This window comes from Lutra lutra, chromosome 9 (genome assembly GCF_902655055.1).
Source record: "Lutra lutra chromosome 9, mLutLut1.2, whole genome shotgun sequence".
Taxonomy (NCBI): Eukaryota; Metazoa; Chordata; class Mammalia; order Carnivora; family Mustelidae; genus Lutra; species Lutra lutra.
This window is the reverse complement of record NC_062286.1, coordinates 26070290-26091505: the sequence shown is the minus strand read 5'-3', so window position 1 is coordinate 26091505 and position 21216 is coordinate 26070290. Positions and strand designations below refer to the sequence as shown.

General features: G+C 39.2%; 1 protein-coding gene and 1 pseudogene across 1 annotated transcript in view; one reads left to right on the top strand and one right to left on the bottom strand.

Annotated features, from left to right (window-relative positions):
- The window catches only part of BIRC6 (baculoviral IAP repeat containing 6), a 237681-nt gene that overhangs the window by 188386 nt on the left and 28079 nt on the right, over positions 1-21216 (bottom strand). The window contains 3 exon segments of the mRNA XM_047746606.1: positions 249-442; positions 9301-9438; positions 11651-11832. Coding sequence (XP_047602562.1) covers positions 249-442; positions 9301-9438; positions 11651-11832 — 514 coding nt within the window.
- Positions 4591-6278, top strand: LOC125108269 (glyceraldehyde-3-phosphate dehydrogenase-like; annotated as a pseudogene).

Genomic DNA, 21216 nt, shown 5'->3' with positions numbered 1-21216 from the left:
TAAGTACAGAGCTGGAATTTTCAAAACAGTTTTATGACCCCTTTAAATACCTTCCAAGCACCAAGAGAAATTGTTTAACAGAATTCAAGTACTAATTCACTTCAGTATTTTGTATGAGAATCTGGTTTTCCAAAATACTTTGATGAAATACATTTTGAATCATAATTAAATTTTTGTTATTCTTGGTTAATCCAAAAACCTAATCAATTCAATTTCACTGTAACATCTCTTTATAAGCAAGTTTATACCTGTCCACAGAACGGCCTGGCCCCACTCCAAGTTCTGGACGAGCACTAGGTAAGAGGTAAGACAATCTGTCCATCACTGAGGATGCCACAGGTAAGGCAGCAACATTTTGATTTATTTTCTTGAGTTCATTCACAATGGCACTGGCAATGGACTTCAACAAATGATGAGGAAGATGAAATGTAACTGTGGCCCACTGAAATAAATTGGGAGTGTAAGCAAAGGAAATTGTACTCAACAGTTTAAACCAAAACTGTAACTTATACATTATAAAATAAAGAACTATTCAGCAGTCTCGAGTTACTCCATTAATTCATCATTTAAAGCAAGAGCTTGCAATTAGTAAAAAAAATGAAACTTCAATTAGAAAAAGACAGCTTACAACCTGATAGTAACACATCTTCTTACACAAGCATCAACAATTTAGGATAACAAAACTCACCCATTATTTTTTATATTCCTCCAGCACATTTACAATGTTAAACACAAACCAGGCATTCAAACCTCTGTTTATAAGAATGTACTTGTACAGTAGTATTACTGTACACATGCAGAGGATTTACTTCAGTTTAGCAGACGCTTATGTATTTATTGTGGTCACTATACACAGAGTAACGAAAAGCACAGATCTTGTAGTCACACAGACTTGGATTCCAAGATCATCTTCACCATCAACTATGTGACCCAGGTCAAATTAATTTCAGTCTCCAGCTTCTGTAATATGAGGAAAATGGGATGCCTGGGTGGCTCAGTTGGTTATGTAACAGACTTCAGCTCAGGTCATGATCCTGAAGACCCAGGATGGAATCCCACATCATCTCCTCATAGGGCTCACTGCTCAGTGGGGAGTCTCCTTCTCCCTCTGACCCTCCCCCACTGTCATGCTTTCTCTCCCACTCAAATAAATAAATAAGATCTTTTAAAAAAAGAGAGAGAGGGAGGAAAAATAAATACCTACTCACACAATTTTTTTTTAAGATTTTATTTATTTATTTGACAGAGATCACAAGTAGGCAGAGAGGCAGGCAGAGAGAGAGAAGGAAGCAGGCTCCCTGCTGAGCAGAGAGCCCGGTATGGGGCTCGATCCCAGGACCCTAAGACCATGACCCGAGTCAAAGGCAGAGGCTTAACCCACTGAGCCACCCGGGCGCCCCCCTACTCACACAATGTTCTTATGAAAATTCAAGTGAGAACTGGTACAATGTTTAATACAGTAAGCATTCAACAAATATTAATTACAATTACTTAACATTAAAATTATTTTAAAAGGATGCAAAGATGCTAAGTATTATCCTTCTGGAGAAATAAGTCTACAAAATAATTTCATTTCTATATCCTTCCTTGCTCACCTATGATTTCCACTCTGTCTAGTCCACTCTAGGCAGCCCACTAAATTATAACTTATCCATATAACTAGAAAAACTTTTGGACAGAAACAGGACTTGAATTGCTAGGAAGAAAGAAAGAGTGACAAAGAAAATGAAAGCCTCTTATTTTGTTCCTAGAACTAATCCATCCATAGATCCAGAGCTCCTTGCCTGAAACCCCTCAAGAAAGGGCACTGCAGTAATGCCCAGCATACACTATAAATCGTACTCCAAACGTTCCACAAAGGCACCTGCAGACGTGCACTACAGTCATGTCGACTGGGAAACAGAAAATAGTGTGAGCTTTCAGGTTTTACAAAGAAGTAGCACTGAACTGATGTAAAACATCACTGTGGTGTTTTAGTGGAAGTAGGAACTTACGATGGTCAGACAGTTAATGGAGTTTTGGCCCAAAGTTATCTCCGTGAGCTCTGGGGATACCGTATCTATCTTGCAGTTATTTGTCCAGTTCCCAAAAGCGTAACTGGACGAGATATAAAACAGGCAACCAGAAAAATTTCCACAATGTTTCTCTAGCCCTCTCTAAGAACTATGAAAGGAAGAAAGGCCAAGTGGAAGCCCCTCGAACTTCCATTCTCTACAAATCTACTAAACCAGAGCAATACCACATTCCTGAGGAAATTTCTGAGATTAACGCCACTGTAAGAGACCTGAAAAATACAGGGGAATTCAGACTATGTCACCTTTGTTTAACTGGCCTGTTTGGCCTATGCAAAATGTAAATGGATCTGAGAGAAAAACTGTGGACTCTAAACTGTCAGGAGACGTTAACTGCAGCTGTTATTCCAGATAGGGTACCTTTACTAAAGCAAATCAACAAATCCTTGATATCTGGTAGGCAGTTACAGTCCTCTGAAATACTACTTTTCTCTATACTAATTTTTAAGAACCATCCAAAAGCAGACTGCTTTTATCTGGCAGTAACAATCAATCTTCAGTCCTACCCTGGGACTGTTGCTCATGTTCTCTACCATATGTAGTCCGTGGAAATCTTGATCAACTTAACATCCTGCAGACCACCACACCGGCCTACTGCATCATGCTGTAACACACTCTTAACGTCACGCTGATGGGTCCAGATAAGAAGTAGCCAGGAACTCACATGCCTTAGTAAGACCTATGCAAGCCAGAGAGGAGAATAATGCCCAAAAAACTCAGAGTCCTACAACCATTGTGAAGCTCCTGGAAGTCCAGTGGTCTGAACATGTCAGAATATTTCCTCCAACGTGAAAGACAAGTTGCTACAACTTACAAAAGCAAACAGTGAAAAAGAGGCATAATGCTTGCTGGGCTTAACTGGATTCTGAACCCGCTCTCGGCATATTTCAATGCGCTACCCTAACTCAATTATCTAAGAACACAGGCCCAGACCAAGAAGCTCCGCACCAAGCAGGTCCTGGCTGCACACAAGATGTTCAATTTTACCACTGACATATTCACTGACACTAGAAGTGTGTATGGCAAGCAAAGATCCTGAAAGGCCTGTCTGGCAAGCTGAATTAGGACAATCACTGGCACAATGCTAGGGTAAAGCCACACCATTCCCTGTAAATGTAACTGCTCTTTTCAGAAACAGTTTCTGGCTTCTCAGTCCCTGACAGAAATTAATACCAATCCATGATCTGTGCGATCAAAGGCAACTTGGGGCTCAGTCAGTTAAGTGTCTGACTCTTGATTTCAGCTCAGGTCTTGATCTCAGGGTCATGAGATCACTGCGGGAGATTCTCCCTTTGCCCCTACTCCAGCTCACACATGTGCGTGAGCGCTCTCTCTCTCTCCCTCAAATCAATCAATCTTTTTTTTAAAAAAAGCCTGTGTGATCAGAGCTGTCCATCATAAACTAGATGTGACATGACATACCAAACCATAATACTAGGAACAAAAGACAAGTCTCTTTTCATTGAGTGGTTTATAAGAGATCAATCTTGAGAAAGTCCAACAGGCCAGTTTTGGACAAGCTGAATAAACAAGGAACTCAGCCTTCTATGATACCTACTACTCTTGTTTTAATCCCTCCTTCTCATTCTACACTGATGGCTTCACAGAGAACTCCATACGAGGTACTTGTGGAAGAAAACCCTTGGCTCTGATGCACAGATGGTTCTGCATATTTGGCTGCTACCACCCGAAAGAGATGGCTGCAACATCAGAGCCCCAATGTGGACAGTGGTGAAGGTAAATCTCAGCGGGCAGAACTTCGACCAGTACATGAGGCTGTGCTCTTTGTCTGAGATTGAGAACTGCCCATAAGTGAAGATCCTCACTGATCAACAGACAGTAGCTAATGTTTTGGCTGGATGGTCAGGCATTTGGAAAGATCAGGCCTGCAGTCAAGGGTAAAGGTCTAAGAACAGACCTCTCAAAATAAACAGATTGGGAAAATATTTATGAGGTACACAAATGCTCATTCAAAGACATCTGTTTCCAAGGAAATGGGCAAATTACACACATTGTAGGAATGTCACTTACCATCTCTCCATAGCCACTCCCAATGCTTTGCTCAATGGACCTGTATGCAAAGTGCCATGGCAACAGAGATGGAGATACGTACAGGTCCAACAACACAAACATCGCCGCACCAAGACTAACCAGGCTACAGTATTACTGACTGCCTAATCTACCAATAGCAGATACCAAAGCTGAGCCACCAATGTCACACCATTTTCCGGGGGGAACAGCCTGCTATCTGATTATAAGTGATTATATTGGATTCCTTCAGCCATAGATTGGGCATCAACTTGTATTCACGATAATAAATAAATGTTCTGAATATGCATTTACTCGTTCTACCTACAATACTTCTGCCATTCTATTAAACTACTGCCTATGGAAAACAGAATGGCTTATGCACTCTCATGGTATTCCACACAACTTTCTTCTGATCAAGAAAGCACTTCAGGCTCTCTGCTCTTCCCCGTTTGACAGACAGCCGCATCTTCAGGTGCAGTGCCAGCCACGGGCCCGAGACAGGATGGTGAAGGTCGGAGTGAACGGATTCGGCTGTATTGGGCGCCTGGTCACCAGGGCTGCTTTTAACTCTGGCAAAGTGGATGCTGTCGCCATCAGTGACCCTTTCATTGATCTCAACTACATGGTCTACATGTTCCAGTATGATTCTACCCACGGCAAATTCCACGGTGCAGTCAGGGCTGAGAACAGGAAGCTTGTCACCAATGGGAAGTCCATCCCCATCTTCCAGAAGCGAGATCCCACCAACATCAAATGGGGTGATCCTGGTGCTGAGTATGTTGTGGAGTCCACTGGGGTCTTTACCACCTTCACCTGAAGGGCGGGGCCAAGAGGGTCATCATCTCCGCTCCTTCTGCTGATGCCCCCATGTCCATGATGGGTGTGAACCATGAGAAATACAACTCCCTCAAGACTGTCAGCAATGCCTCCTGTACCACCAACTGCTTGGCTCCTCTGGCCAAGGTCATCCATGACAACTTGGGCATTGAGGAGGGTCTCATGACCACCGTCCAAGCCATCACTGCCACCCAGAAGACTATGGATGGCCCCTCTGGGAAGCTGTGGCATGACGGCCGAGGAGCTGCCCAGAACATCATACCTGCTTCCACTGGTGCAGCCAAGGCTATAGGCAAGGTCATCCTGAGCTGAACGGGAAACTCCCCAGCATGGCCTTCCACGTCCCCACCCCCAACATGTTTGTTGTGGATCTGACCTGCTACCTGGAGAAAGCTACCAAATATGATGACATCAAGAAGGTGGTGAAGTTGGCATCAGAGGGCCCCCTCAAGGGCATCCTGGGGTACACTGAGGATCAGGTTGTCTCCTGCGACTTTAACAGTGACACCCACTCTTCCACCTTTGATGCCGGGGCTGGCGTTGCTCTCAATGACCACTTTGTCAAGCTCATTTTCTGGTATGACAATGAATTTGGCTACAGCAACCAGGTGGTGGACATTATGGTCCACATAGCCTCCAAGGAATACGAGCCCCTTGGACCACCAGCCCCAGCCAGAGCAAGAGGAAGAAAGAGGCCCTCAGCTGCTGGGGAATCCCTGCCTCAACTTATCCCCCAAAACACTGAGAATCTCCCAACCTCCACTGTTTCCATCCCAGACCCCCTGAAGAAGGGGAAGGGCTTGGGGAGCCCTACCTTGTCATGTACCATTAATAAGGTATACTGTACCCAGCCAAAAAAAAAAGAAAGCACTTCAAAGCAAAACACAAAACTAAACAAAACCAGCAAGAAAAACAAAGCAATGGGCACTTGCCCATGAAACTGACTGGTCTTACCAATTGACTGGTTATCCTATGAGCTGGCCTGACAAAAAAAAGTGTAGTGCCCTACCGAAGTCTCATTGTCAGTACTAACTGGAAGAGAGGTTCTACCTTACAGGGTGATGAATATGCTTAGACTCAAAACAAAACAAAACCAAAACAAAAAACACCTAACAATTTCTCCCAATAGGGTCGCTATTACACTTAATATCCCATTCAAAGATTTTTTTCAAGCTTTAAGTTTTAACGGTCCTATATGCCAAGGGAGGAGCATTCCACGAGAAGTACAAGGATTCCATTGAATTATGTGTTGAGACTACTACCCAGCAATATTGGGTTCCTCCTGTCACTGAATCATCATGCAAAGAAGGTGGTTATTCTGCTGCTTGGTATGATTAAAACTGACAAGGGGAAACCCGATTGACACTAACAGGGGCAAGGAGAACTTAATTAGAAACCAAGGTGGGGCACCTGGTGCTTGGTCGGTTAAGCATCGGCCTTCAGCTCAGGTCATGATCTTGGGGTCCTGGGATCAAGCCCCACAATGGGCTCCCATTTCGGTGTGAAGTCTGCTTCTCCCTCTCCCTCTGCCCTCCTCCCTGCTTCCACGCATTTTCTCTCTCTCTCAAATAAATAAAATATTAAAAAGAAAGAGAAAAACAACCAAGGGATTCTTTAGGGTGCCTCTAAGTCCTTTCATATCCAATAGTAAAAGTGCATAGGTGATTACAAAAACTAAAACAGCACCACTGAGAGTTTAAATCCTGCAGAAGTGAAGACTTGGGTGGGTCACTCCACCATGCAAAGACGTCTGCCAGCAAAGTGCTGCAGACAAATACAAAATCGGGAGTAGAGGGAGGTTGTAACTAGCAAGTATATCCTTTTGACCATTAAAGAACTGAGGGCTATAGTGGCTATGAATATTCTCTTCCCTTCTTAGTACACATCATGGATGAATGTAGATTCAGAACCAGACACACAGATGCAGACAGACATATAGACTTATTTCACACAAGAATTTTGGATATAGTTAGTCTTTAGGTGGCACAGTTCTATTACCTGAACAGTTGAGACCTAAAAATAACTAAATTTTAGTAGTTAGTATCACCTAGGGACAGGTAAATTATCTATTAGAACTTTGTGTCTATCATCTCTAGGGATAGGGAGAAGGAATCTTCATTTGTAAAGAGTAAAAACATAGTATTTTTGTTGTATTAAAAGTTCAAATAGGGGTGCCTGAGTGGCTCAGTGGGTTAAGGCCTCTGCCTTCAGCTCAGGTCATGATCCCAGGGTGATGGGATCGAGCCCCACATCGGGCTCTCTGCTCAGTGGGGAGCCTGCTTCCTCCTCTCTCTCTGCCTGCCTCTCTGCCTATTTCTGATCTCTGTCTGCCAAATAAATAAAATCTTAAAAAAAAAAAAAAGTTCAAATATGCACAGAAAGTATGTATGGAGATGCTGAGTACCAAAAGGGCACACACTGTGACAATTATGAAACTATTATCTCGCAGTTCCAAACTGACCTTTTATTTCTCTTCCCTATCACCTTAAGGCTGGGACTCTGCAAACTGTATTTCTTCTTTCCCAGCCAGTTCCCTGGCTGTCAGGTTCTGACAAAAGGAACACAGGATGGAAACTGGAAAGCATGATGAGGGCGGAAAAGACTTCCCCGGGCTATTACTTGTCACAGCTGTCGATGCTGAGTCAGCACAGGGCCTGGTGGCAGCTAGTCTCCTGCGTTTTGTTTACTTAGCATTCACAGAACCCGTCTCACAGAGCTCCTCAGAGGTGGTAACACCAGCCAAACAGCACTCTCTTCAGAGATCCATGTCTCAGCTCCTCAAGCTCTGTTCCCAAGCTCCTGAGGTAGCATCTGGACAGTGGCTCCTCCTGAGAAGCCTGGATCCCAAACCCACAGAGCCTATTCTTTTAAGTTTGTAGGTGCTGACCACCCTAAGCTCCTTCCTTCATACCTAGGTGACAGCTGCTTCCCGGCATTACTCTCTGTGTGCTTCCTCAGGGCTTCCTTTCCACTTCTTCAGTTCTCAAACACATGTTAAAATCAATTCCTTACAATAAATTCTTTTTGTTGGAATGCATAGTATGGTTTCTGTTTTACTATATAAAATGTTCCATCAATGGAATAAAAGTTAATAATATGGTAAATCTATATTAAAAAATTCAACATTAAGGGGCGCCTGGGTGGCTCAGTGGGTTAAGCCGCTGCCTTCGGCTCAGGTCATGATCCCAGGTCCTGGGTTCGAGCCCCACATCGGGCTTTCTGCTCAGCGGGGAGCCTGCTTCCTCCTCTCTCTCTGCCTGCCTCTCTGCCTACTTGTGATTTCTCTCTGTCAAATAAATAAATAAAATCTTTAAAAAATAAAAATTCAATATTAAGAAGGATGCAGCTGATCTGAGGAGTAATATGGAAGATACTCAAAGATACATTCTTAAGCGGGAAAAAAAAGCAAGGGGTAAGCTATAGTCTGAATATGTGTGTCCCCTCATCCCCAAATTCATCTGTTGAAATCTTAACCCCCAAAGGTGACAGTATTAGTAGGTAGGGCCTTTGGGAGGTACTTAAGTCAGGAGAATAGAGCCCTCTGAATGCAATGAATGCCTTTATAAAAGAGGCTCCAGAATGATCCCCTGAGACCTTTCCATCATCAGGACACAGTGAGGAAGCAAGTACGAAGAAAGATTTCACTAGAAGGCAGCCATGCTGGCACCCTGATCTCAGACTTCCTGCCTTCAGAACTGTGAACAGTAATAAATTTCTATTATATATAAACTACCCAGTCAGTGGTATTCTGTTAATAGCAGCCAGAACAGATGACAGTACATCACATTTTAGTACAGTTACAATTGTACTTAAGAAAACAGATACTTAAAAATGCATAAATTATTTTTAAGAAAATGGTTTTTACCTTCTACCTTACACCCTTTGGTATAGAAATTTCTTATGTATTACACTTAATAACTTAGAAAAGAAAGAAACAACAGTAAAACATATCCAAGGATTTAATTCAAAGCATCATCTCACAGAAACATCCTAGTCATGCCTAACAAAAAATAATGTCAACAAAAGCCCAAATGGCCCCATTTCCAAAGACATATTCCATTTCTCACTGAAGCTCATCATCTCTTTCATCAGTCTCTCAACCAATATAGAGCTACCAAGCACAGAAGCTTTAGGAACAAAGTAAGCAAAATAGTTCCCACAAACTGAATTTAGACTTCAGTAAAAATAGTTTCAACTTTTAGGGGACTCATAAACACTTTTTGTTCTCTGAAAGAGAAAAATCTAGAACTGGAATATTTCCAAGGGTAGGTGGAGAGTGGGGAAAGACAGAGAAAGTAAAAGTATGGAGGTGTTGTTTCTCTTATAATCGAAAGAAGGTAATTTTTTTTAAACTTCTTACCTTAGCAACTTTGTGGTTGGCTGCAGTCTCATGGGATGTATTTTTTAAACCATCTTTGAGCTGTGTGATGAACAAATCATAACCCTCCGTACTAGAAATATCTACCTTTTCTAAACATGCTGATAAGAGCTGTTGTGCCTAAATAAAAAAGATGATCACAGAAAATTAAACACAACAAAAAAATGTTACATTCAGATCCTTACTCAAATACTTTAATTTGTTATGATACTGACAGGTACTATAACTAAAATTTATTACTTTTACTTTTTTTAAACAAACTAAATCACATATAATCATATACTGATTTGAAGGGCTGTTATAAAATTAAATGAGATAAAGCGATATATTTGGCGTAACACCACAGAGTAAAGTTTAAATACATGGAAGCTATTATAAACCAAAGTAAGATTTAAAAAAGAAAAAAAAAGAAAAAAAAAACCCTAGATAAGCTGACACCACGAACAAAAATTAAAGGTAAAATTTTAAAGTGATAAATGTAAAATCCTTCAATAAGTTTTAAACACTCAAACTATACAAAACCATAAGAGAGAAGATTCACTAAGTCAACAGGTAATATAAAAAAGCCCTCTGTATTGTTACCCACATATTCAAAAAGAACTATCTTAAAACAGAAATACATGGTTGACAAATGGAAAAGAATACATCCACACTGATCCAACCAAACCCAGGACTCCATACTTAATTGAAGATAGTGACAAACTAATAGGCTGTAGTAAAGGATATCTGGGATGGTGGAAGGTCTACAAACAATACTATGCAAACAAGAGTTGTGATTATTTAGGTACATAGAAAATCAGCATCGGATGTTAATGGCCAACAACGTAGAGGAGGTGATTGAAGCCAGGTAAATACCTAACCCTTCAGACAGCACAGTATGAAAAATACTGATTTGAGGGTCTATTTCATCATAAATATTCCAAATTTTATTGTAATTCTCTAGTTCTTTGTAAAACCTGAACAGTTTGATACCATCTTGCATCACATATTCTGTGATGAAAGTTATCAGCTAGTATAAATTCCTCAAATTAGGAGGAAAAAATGTCCAATACAACTAAAACTAATTAATTCTCTATACAAATATTTTAGACAGGACCCCAGATCCAAAAGACAAAAAGAGGACTACTCTCTTTTCAGAACTCAAATTTTCAGCAAACATACTTTCAATAATAACCTAACAGACAACTATATTATGACAATGAATGTGCAATCTAAGTGGATACATGTTGGTATCCTTTTCCTAAACTAGTCTTCCAAAAAGAGAATAAAAACATTTATATTGCACTTTATGTTTACCAACTGACAATTTTCATGCCCTAAAAATGAGAAATATGCTACACTGCTTTTATCAACTAATCATACCACCAAATGCAAAACAATTCATAATTAACAACTTGGTATGAAGACAAAAATGGTATCTCACTTTATTAGGAAACACAGCATTAAAATCTTTTATATTTTATTTAAGATGATTTAAAATCCAGTAACTTTGAAAAACGTACTTTCAAATTACACCACATGAACATCAATGCACAGGTAAAGATTTTAAATTAGGGTGCACCTACAAATCAAGTAATGAATATGTAACACTACAGAAACATATGTATGACTAAAATTTTAAACTGGGATTGTTAAAAGGTATGATACATATAAGCAAAGATTACTGGCTGTTCACTAATATTTATTCCTCCCTTCCATCTAATGTTTAAAAAAGAAGAACTACCTCTTTCCAGGTCTTCTCAGCTTGATGTGACCATGTGACTAAATTCTGGCCAATGGGATGAACATGAAAAGGGTGTATATGAAAGAGTTCGGGAAAGAAAGCAAGAAGAATGAAGGAGAGAAGGAAAGCAGAAGGGAAGGAACAGGGAGAGAAGACAATAGAAAAAGGGGGGAGGGGTCATACCAGTGTGCTTCCCTGGACTTCTGCTTTCCCTTTCACTATGACTGGGAAATACTAATGAGACTTGGAACAGCTGTCATGAATTCAAGAGATGGAAGCTAAATGTTGAGGTAAGCAGTTACCCCTACGCTTAGCCCTGTACGGTTACTGAAAAAACTATACTGTTTAAGCCACTGTATTCTGGTGTCTCTGGTACCGTTTCACCTGCATGGTTCACACTTAAATACCATTCTGATAAGCATCAATTAATTACAAAGAGGAATTAAACAAATGTGATCAGTAAGTCAATTCTCTGTTTTTATAGGGGCATGTATAAAAAAAAAAAACCAGGGGTACATATACAACGTCCTCAAAGGACAACTTAATTTAACAGCTAATAGGTCTGAAATTACATTAAGTGGAAAAGTACACTGATTTATTTCAACTTACCTCTGTAACAGGTAATTCAAGCTGAACCACATCATCCTGCTTTGAAACTGGAGTTTGCAGAGCAGTGTCTAACAACAAGATTCCGTTAAGGTCCTTCCTACACCCTACTGCAAAATCATCCACAAATATAACTTTATCCACCGCAGATATATACTGACATTTCACCTGTCCACCTGGTTTAGCTGTTAAAAGAACAAAAATTCAACACTTAAGATTTAAAAATAGTCCATTAAAAATAAATGTTTACATGGAAGCTAAATACAGTATTTAATCTCACTTTGGAAAACACTGCTCTAAAAGACATTATTAGAACAACTGATAAACTTGTAATATGTACTATAGATCAGATAAAGTATCACTGTGAAACTGTCAGAACTTAACAACTCCAGAGCTATTATAAAAGAGAATATAGGTGCGCCTGGGTGGCTCAGTTAGTTGAGTGCCCAACCCCTGGTTTCAGCACGATCATGATCTTGGGGTCCTGGGATCAAGCCCGTGTCAGGCTCCATGCTCATCAGACAGTCTGCTTCAGGATTCTCTCTCCCTCTGCGACTCCTCTGCTCTCTTTCTCTCAAATACGTAAATCCTTAAAAAAAGAAAGAAGAGGGGTGCCTGGGTGGCTCAATGGGTTACGCCTCTGCCTTTGGCTCAGGTCGTGATCCTGGGGTCCTGGGATAGAGCCCCACCGGGCTCTCTGCTCCGCAGGGAGCCTGCTTCCTCCTCTCTCTGCCTGCCTCTCTGCCTACTTGTGATCTCTGTCAAATAAATAAATAAAATCTTCAAAAAAAAAAAAAAGGAGAGAGAGAGAGAAAATGATCGTTCTTAGAAATAAACAGGGCGCCTGGCTGGCTCAGTTGGAAGATCATGGGACTCTTGATCTCGGGGTCTTGAGTTTGAGCCGCATGTTACGTGTAGAGATTACTTAAATACATAAAACTTTTAAAAATAGAAATAAGCATAATAATAGAAATAAACATTAAAAAGAAGCAGAAATAGTAAAGGGTAAAGGGGCAAAGAATGCAACCTAGTCTCAACAGAGCAAAAGAAATAAAATGTGTATATGTGTGCGAATGATAAGCAAATGTGGTAAAAGTATTTAAAATTAAAACTGATAGAACCAGGTAAAGGGTACAGGGAAGTTCTTTGTTCTATACTATTTCAGAATTAAAATATTCAGAACAAAAGTTTTAAATATTCAATATTTGTCTTTTTTTTTTTTTTTTTTGCAAAATTCAGCAGGCATAAAGTCAGTATGGCCCGTTTCTAGGTAATTACCAAAAATGTTTCTGAGGACTTTTATAACTGAGATAAAATTTTGAAAAATGTTTATAACCTAGGTTAAGAGAAACAGTAAAGCCTCTAGTTCAATCCCCACTGAGAAAACACAGTCAACTACCACTAATGATCAACATACCCTAAGGTTTCTGCCGAGTCAGTATCAAAAGAGTATTTTTTTTTTAAGATTTTGTTTATTTATTTGAGAGAGACTGAGAGAGAGAACAAGCAGAGGGAACAGCAGATGGAGAGGGAGAAGCAGACTCCCCACTGAGCAGGGAGACGGATGCAGGACTCAACCCCAGACTCCGAGATCAGTACCTGAGCTGAAGGCAGACGCCCAGGCGCCCCATGTAAGAGTATTTTAATGCAAAAAGTCAGTGAATACATGACCCATAAAATTTCTCAGAATAAGTCAGAGTGGAATTTCAGAAGTCTTATAAAAAACAGTAACAGGCAAGAGGCTTTAAATACCAAGAAAAAAAAATTTAAGATAACATCAGTTTCTATACTTAAATTTACAGACTTATAAGGAGATTAATGTTAAGTATTTCTGCCACAAATAGAGTCTCTGTAAGAAGACTTGAAAGAATGATCAATTACGAAATTTTATTCTATTAGAAAAGATAAACCCCTGTGGGCAAGTAATCCTCCTGCCGGTCCACCTGATTCTAAACTCCCAATACAACTTCACAGAACATCCCAGTAACTAGCTCTGCTACTACCTAATGATACAAAAGTAGAAAAATGGAAATAAATCAGAGTCCTGGTTTTCAATCCTAGGTCAACTATAAAACATGTTATAATCAATGAATACTGGGGTGATATTCTTAATCTCAGATTATTATAGTTCTTCTGGACGCTAACAGACAACTTGGAGGCATTACAAAACTGACTGGAACAAATTCATTATCTACACAAAACAAAACAATAATCTATAGTTCAGTCTCAGAATTCAAAGTTTGAAATACATGTTAGCACATAGGAAAATAATCTCTAATACAATAACAGGCATATTTACCTAGCACTTCTAATATCTAGGTAAAACCACAAGAAAGACAAATTATAAAAACTCAGGGTAAAATTGTATAAGAACTTGCAAAAATTGTTTCAAAACTCCAAAACTCATTAACAGTAAATATTTTTAAGAACTATTCTTTATGAGGAGCCTGGGTATCTCAATTGGCTGAGCAACTGACTCTTGCTTTCAGCTCAGGTCATGATCTTGGCGTCATGAGATAGAGTCCCATGTCCTGCTAAGAGCTCAGCAGGGAGTCTGCTTGAGACTCTCCCACTCCCACTGTCCCTCCCCAACTCACATTCAAGTGAGATCTCTCTCTCTCTCTCTCAAACAAATAACTCTTAGGGGGGAAAAAAACTACTACTTTTTTAGAATCTTTTTAGGCTTCCAGCAAAACTGAGTAGAAGGCACTTAGAATTCCAATATATGCCCTGCCCCCCCATAACTATAAAATTTTGAAGAACTGCAAATTCTGCTTTACTGTTTTAGGTATGTGCATTTAAGTAATGAATTATTGAAATTATAATCTGTTAAAAGTTCCCAAGAGAGGTATAAAATATAAGTGTCAAGACTCTACACCAGTATAGTTTCCAGATGTGTTTCCATGCAACCCTAGAAAATTCTAACCATATCACGCCACTAGAGATTCCTCAACAGAACCTGACTGAAAGAAAGTCAGCACTGTTTTTACAACTTCGTATACACTACACAGTATTAGCGCTCAAAGTAATGCACACTGATCAAGGAGTCATTTTGGCAGTTTCTTCAGGCCAGTGTAGCAGCATGCAGTAAGACTATGTTCATTAGGATGAGTTCATTCCCAGTTTTTGATCTTAGTTAGGGAAGGTCATCCAGAAGCAGAAGGCTGTACTGCACAGGGGGTAGAAAGGAGGGTATTATCAGCCATATCCCTCTGAAGGACCTTCTGGCACAGTCTGAGGTTTCACACAGACATGAATTTTGAGGTAAAATTATTAAACCCACTACAGACACTTTCTCTCAATTTTTTTACTAGGCTGAAGACTTTATTTTTGAGAGGAGAGCTTGATTAATATACCCTGACAGTAGGCTCAAGATGAGCTTTACTCATCTGTCCCTAGAAAAGTCCTAGATGGGGCACCTGGCTGGCTCAGTCAGTACAGCATGCAACTCGATCGAGGGTTTTGAGTCTGAACCCCATATTGGGTAGAGAGATTATTTAAAATAAAATCTTGACACCTGGGTGGCTCAGTGGGTTACGCCTCTGCCTTCGGCTCAGGTCATGATCTCGGGGTCCTGGGATCGAGTCCCACATGGGGCTCTGCTCAGCGGGGAGCCTGCTTCCCCCTCTCTCTGCCTGCCTCTCTGCCTACTTGTGATCTCTCTCTGTCAAATAAATAAATAAAATCTTAAAAAAAAAAAAACAACTCTTAAGGGGCGCCTGGGTGGCTCAGTTGGTTAAGCAACTGCCTTCGACTAGGGTCGTGATCCCAAGGTCCTGGGATCAAGCCCCATGTCAGGCTCCTTGCTCTGTGGGGGGGCCTGCTTCTCCCTCTCCCTCTGCCTGCTGCTCCACCTACTTGTGCTCTCTCTCTCCCTGTCAAATAAATAAATAAAATTTTAAATAAATAAATAAATGAAATCTTGAGAAAAAATCCTAGATTTCTGTGCAAGAAAAGTATCTTGCAATGAACAAAGAATATTTTTGGAACTTTTCAACTTCTTACATGTTTGAGCAAGTCTTTCTTACTTAGGAAGCAACAAGACAAGACAGAAATCCTCTAATGCCAGTTAAAAACAAAATCCATGGGTGTTTAAGTCTGACCCAGAACTTAGTGTTTGTACAGCCAAAATAAACGAACAAATAAAACAAAACAAAAAAAAAAACACAGGTTTCACAATCAGGTAAATTCAACATTTATTTTTAGTCGTAAGAATAGCCATTTTAAGTACAGAAAGAATAAAAGAGATGAAGAAACCTATAATAGAGCTTGACTGTCACTCAGAAAACATGTTTTCAAAGTCTTGTAAAATATTATGAGTTATACTTTTATTCATGATGCTCTGATTCATGATTTTAGTTGCATTACTATTAAAAACTCGATATATCTTAATATTACCAATAATACTGATAAACTTACAACCTATGCTTAAATTATATCTCCCAAGACTACCTTTAAAAAACTTAAATCCCATTTTGGCATGAACCATTTATTATTTCATTTGCCTTATGAGTTTAAAATATCTGAAAATAAATTTCTCAAAGAAAGATAAGCTATGCTTAACTAATGTTTATTATGTTTTCCAAGAAGAGTTGGCTAAAAACTTATTTTTGGCTTTTAAATAGAAGGAAAAACCCATGGCACATACCCTGTACCACATACTGCACCTTTTTAGAACTCTGTGAAGAAGTAATCTGTAAGGGATGCCTGGGTGGCTCAGTTAAGCAGCCTACTCTTGAGCCCCATGTCAGGCTCTGTGCTCAGTGGGGAGGCTTCTTGAAATTTTTTCTATCTGCCCCTATCCCTGCTTCTGTGTGCCCTCTGCCACTCTCTTTCTCTCTAAAATAAATAAATCCTTTTTTTTAAAAAAAAGTTATTTGTGAAGGGACTTTTAAACCTACATGGATAAAGTTTTTAAAAATTGAGCAGGAAATTTTAATAGAGGAAAAACTCAAATTCCTCCATCTACAACAGAAATCAGCAAACTTGTGAAAAGGGTCAGAGAGTAAATATTTTAGGGTTCACAAGATAAATAGCCTCTGTCACCATTACTCACCTCTGCCACTGTAGCACAAAGGCAGCCATAGCCAACATGTAAATAAATGGTTGTGGATGTGACCAGTAACACTTTATTTATAAAATTAGGAGATAGCCTGAGAGCTACAAGGGTTTGCAGACCCCTTGACACTAAAAACCTGCATTAGTGCAGATATTCTTTCCCAGAAGGGATAACATCACAAAACAGGTTAAAATTCACAGCCAGACACAGTAAGTTTCTGAAAACTAACAAAAATCTTGAAAGCAAACAGACAAAAAGGACACATTACTTACATGGAAGTAATAATACAATAAAAACATTTATCATTAAAAACCACAGGGTTCATTAGGAAGTAGACCATTTTTTTAAGTACTAGAGAACAAGAAATTTGCTGACAAAAATATCCATCAGAAATGAAGGTGAATTTCAGGGCGCCTGGGTGGCTCAGTGGGTTAAAGCCTCTGCTTTCGGCTCAGGTCATGATCCCAGGGTCCTGGGATCAAGCCCCATACCGGGCTCTCTGCTCAGCAGGGAGCCTGCTTCCTTCTCTCTCTCTCTCTCTCTCTCTCTCTCTCTCTCTCTGCCTGCCTCTCTGCCTACTTGTGATCTCTCTCTATCAAATAAATAAATAAAATCTTTAAAAAAAAAAATGAAGGTGAAATACATTCTTGGATGAAGGAATACTAGAGAGAAATTTTGCCAGCAAAGCTACTCAAAAAGAACTGTAAAAGAAGTTCATCAAATACAAGAAAAATCATTTCAGAAAACTTAAGAGTATGAGAAATGAGGGAAGACCAACAGATATAGTGAATATAACCAATGATTCTTAGCCTCAGTTCTTTTAAAATATATTTGACAAATGAAAGCAAAACTTATTACATTGTCTGAGAAGGTTTCTAATGTATGTAGATGTAATATACAAGTAAACTAACTTTTAAAAGAGGGGAGAGCACAATACAGTAAAAAGGTTCCTACATTCCATTTAAAGTGGTAAAGTACTGATTCTAAATACACTGTGAAAAGTATATATATAGCAGTCCCTCAAGTAACTACAAAGAACATATACACATAATTACAGTAAAAAAATAAAAAGTTAAAATAATTAAAGATATCAAATAATGAGGGACACCTGGGGGGGCTCAGTCAGGGGAACACATGACTCTTTATCAAAAGCTTGTGAGTTCAAGCCCATGCACCTTGGGAAGACTCTATTTAAAAAAAAGAAAAAAAAAAAATCAGGGGCACCTGGGTGGCTCATTCAAGCATCTGCCTTCAGCTCACCTCATGATCCCAGGGTCCTGGGATCAAGCCCCTCATCAGGCTCCCTGCTCAGTGAAGAGCCTGTTTCGCCCTCTCCCTCTGCTTCTCCCCCTGCTTGTGCTCTCTCTCTCTGTCAAATAAATAAATAAAATCTTTTAAAAAACAACAACAACAACAACAAAAAAAAAAAACAAAAAAAAGAGAAGAAATAAAGGAATAGGAAGTAATTAATAAAATAGAATATTTAATTTAAAATATCAATTACATTAAATATAAACAGCCTATATATATATTAAAATACCAATTGTCCCAGTGAGTTGAAAAACACATATACAATCCAATTCTATGATACCTGTAAGAAACTTTTACCTTTCTAAGAGAATAAAGGTAAGGAGCACCTGGCTGGCTCACTTGGTAGTGTCACTCTTGATCTCGGGATTTTAAGTTCAAGCACCACCTTGGGTGCAGAGATTACTTAAAAATACAAAAAACACAGGGCACCTGGTGGCTCAGCGACCAACTTTTGATTTCAGCTCGGGTCATGATCTCAGGGTTAAGTTCAAGCCACACACACACACACACACACAGAGAAATCAGAGGCCCAGTTAGTTAAGCATCTGACTCTTGGTTTCCACTCAGGTCATGATCTCACGGTGGTGGGACTGAACCCCATGAAGGGCTTTGCACTCAGTGTGGAGTCTGTTTTAGATTCTCTCTCCCTCTCCCTCTACATCTCCCCCAGCTCTTCTTACCCCACAGGCGCATGAGCTCTCTAAAATAAATAAATAAAATCTTTTAAAAATAAAAATAGGGGGGACGCCTGGGTGGCTCAGTGGGTTAAAGCCTCTGCCTTCGGCTCAGGTCATGATCTCAGGGTCCTGGGATCGAGCCCCGCATCGGGCTCTCTGCTCAGCGGGAAGCCTGCTTCCTCCTCTCTCTGCCTGCCTCTCTGCCTACTTGTGATCTCTCTCTGTCAAATAAATAAAAAACAAAATCTTTAAAATAAATAAATAAATAAATAAATAAAATAAAAATAAAAATAAAAATAGGGGCATCTGGGTAGCTCAGTCAGTAAGTGTCTGCTGCCAGCTCAAGTCATGGTCCCAGGGTCCTGGGATTGAGTCCTGGGCTTGCTGCTCAGCAGGAAGCCTGCTTCTCCCTCTCCCACACCCCCTGCTTGTGTTTCCTCTCTGGCTGTCTCTCTCTCTTCTCTGTCAAATAAATAAATAAATAAACTTTTAAAAAATTTATTAAAAATTAAAATAAAAATTTAAAATAAAAATAAATGAAAGTATAAAAATGAAAGGATGAGAAAAGAAATATTTCAGGCAAACATTAATTAAAGAAAAGATGAAGTAGCTATACTTACATTAGACAAAGATCAAAGAAAATAACCAGAGATAAATGAGGTCATTACATGATAAAAGGACCAATTCACAAAGAAGAAAAAGCAATCCTAAATACATATATACCTAACAGAACTTCAAAACACACACAGCTGGGAACCTAGATGACTCAGTTGGGTAAGCCCTCTGATTTCAGCTCAGGTCATGATCTTAGGATCCTCAGATCAAGCCCCATACGGTGAAGCCTACTTAAGACTCTGTTCCTTCCTATCCTTTTGCCCCTCCCCACTCTTAAAATAAAAAAATAAAAAATAAAAAAAAATCATATACAGCAAAAATTAATGGAACTGAGAAGAATCAGGCATCCAAATTACAGCTGGAAACTTCAACACTCCTCTCTAATAGAACAGTAGATAAAAAAACCACCAGCAATATAGAGAAACTGAACACCACCATCAGTGAATAAGATTTTTAGAATACTCCACCTATCAGAAGTAGAATGCACATTCTTTTCAAGTATACATAGAATATTCACCAAGATAGACCATATCCTGGGTCATAAAACAGACCTTAACAAATATATAAGAAGTGAAATTAGGAGTATGTTCTCTGACCATAATGTATTTAAGTAGAAATCAATAACAGAAATATAAGAGGAAATACCTAGAAAATAAACAACATACTTATAAATAATCCACATGTCAATAAACAAGTTTCAGATAATTCAGAAAATATTTTTAATTGGGATGAAAATGAAAATATATCAATGTGTCAAATGCAAATAAAGCACTGCTTAGAATGAAATATGTAGGAACTAAATTCTTATACTGGGGTGGGGAAGAAGGTCTCAAATCGATAATCTAAGTGTTCTATTAAAAAAAAAAAAAAAACCTAGGAAAAAGGGTGCCTGTGTGGCTCAGTTGGTTAAAGCCACTGACCACCTGCCTTCAGCTCAGGTCATGATCCTAGAGTCCCGGGACTGAGTCCCGCACTGGGCTCCCTTCTCTCATGCTCTCTCTCTCTCTCTCTCTCAAATAAGTAAATAAAATCTTAAGAAAAAATAAAAATAAAAAACTAGAAAAAGAAAAGCAAAGTAAATAAATAACAAGCAAAATAAAATTAATAATGATAGGAGCAGGGATTAATGAAAACAAAAATAAAAATAGAGAAAATCAACACAAGCAAAAAAGGGTTCTTTGAAAAGATTAGCAAAATTAGTAAATCTCTAGCCGAGGCTAGCAAAGAAAAAAGACACAAATTACCAATAACATCAAGAAAGAGAAAATACACTATAGATCCTGCAGAGATTAAAAGGTAATAAATAAGAAAATACTATGAACAACACTATGCACATGACAACTTAGGTGGCCAACATAAATAAATCTGAAAACTCAGACTGTCAAAACAAACAAACATGATACTACAACCTTAAAAAGATAACGGGAATAATAAGTACAGAGCTACACACATAAATTTGAAGGTAGAGGAGGTGAAATGTATCAATTGCTTGAAACCACAAAGTACCAAAACTTCCTGTGTATGAAAACAGATAATCTGAATTGAGGAAACTGAATTCATAGTTAGAAATATTCCAAAGAAACCTCTAGGCCTGACTTTATTGCAGAATTTTATCAAACATTTAAGTAACAAGTAACAACAATTCTACACAATTCTTCTCCAATAAAGAGAAGGGAATACTTTTTTTTTTAAAGATTTTATTTATTTATTTATTTATTTGACAGAGAGAGAGATCACAAGCAGGCAGAGAGGCAGGCAGAGAGAGAGGAGGAAGCAGGCTCCCCACTGAGCAGAGAGCCCGACTCGGGGCTCGATCCCAGGACCCTGAGATCATGACCCGAGCCGAAGGCAGTGGCTTAACCCACTGAGCCACCCAGGAACCCCGAGAAGGGAATACTTTCAAACTC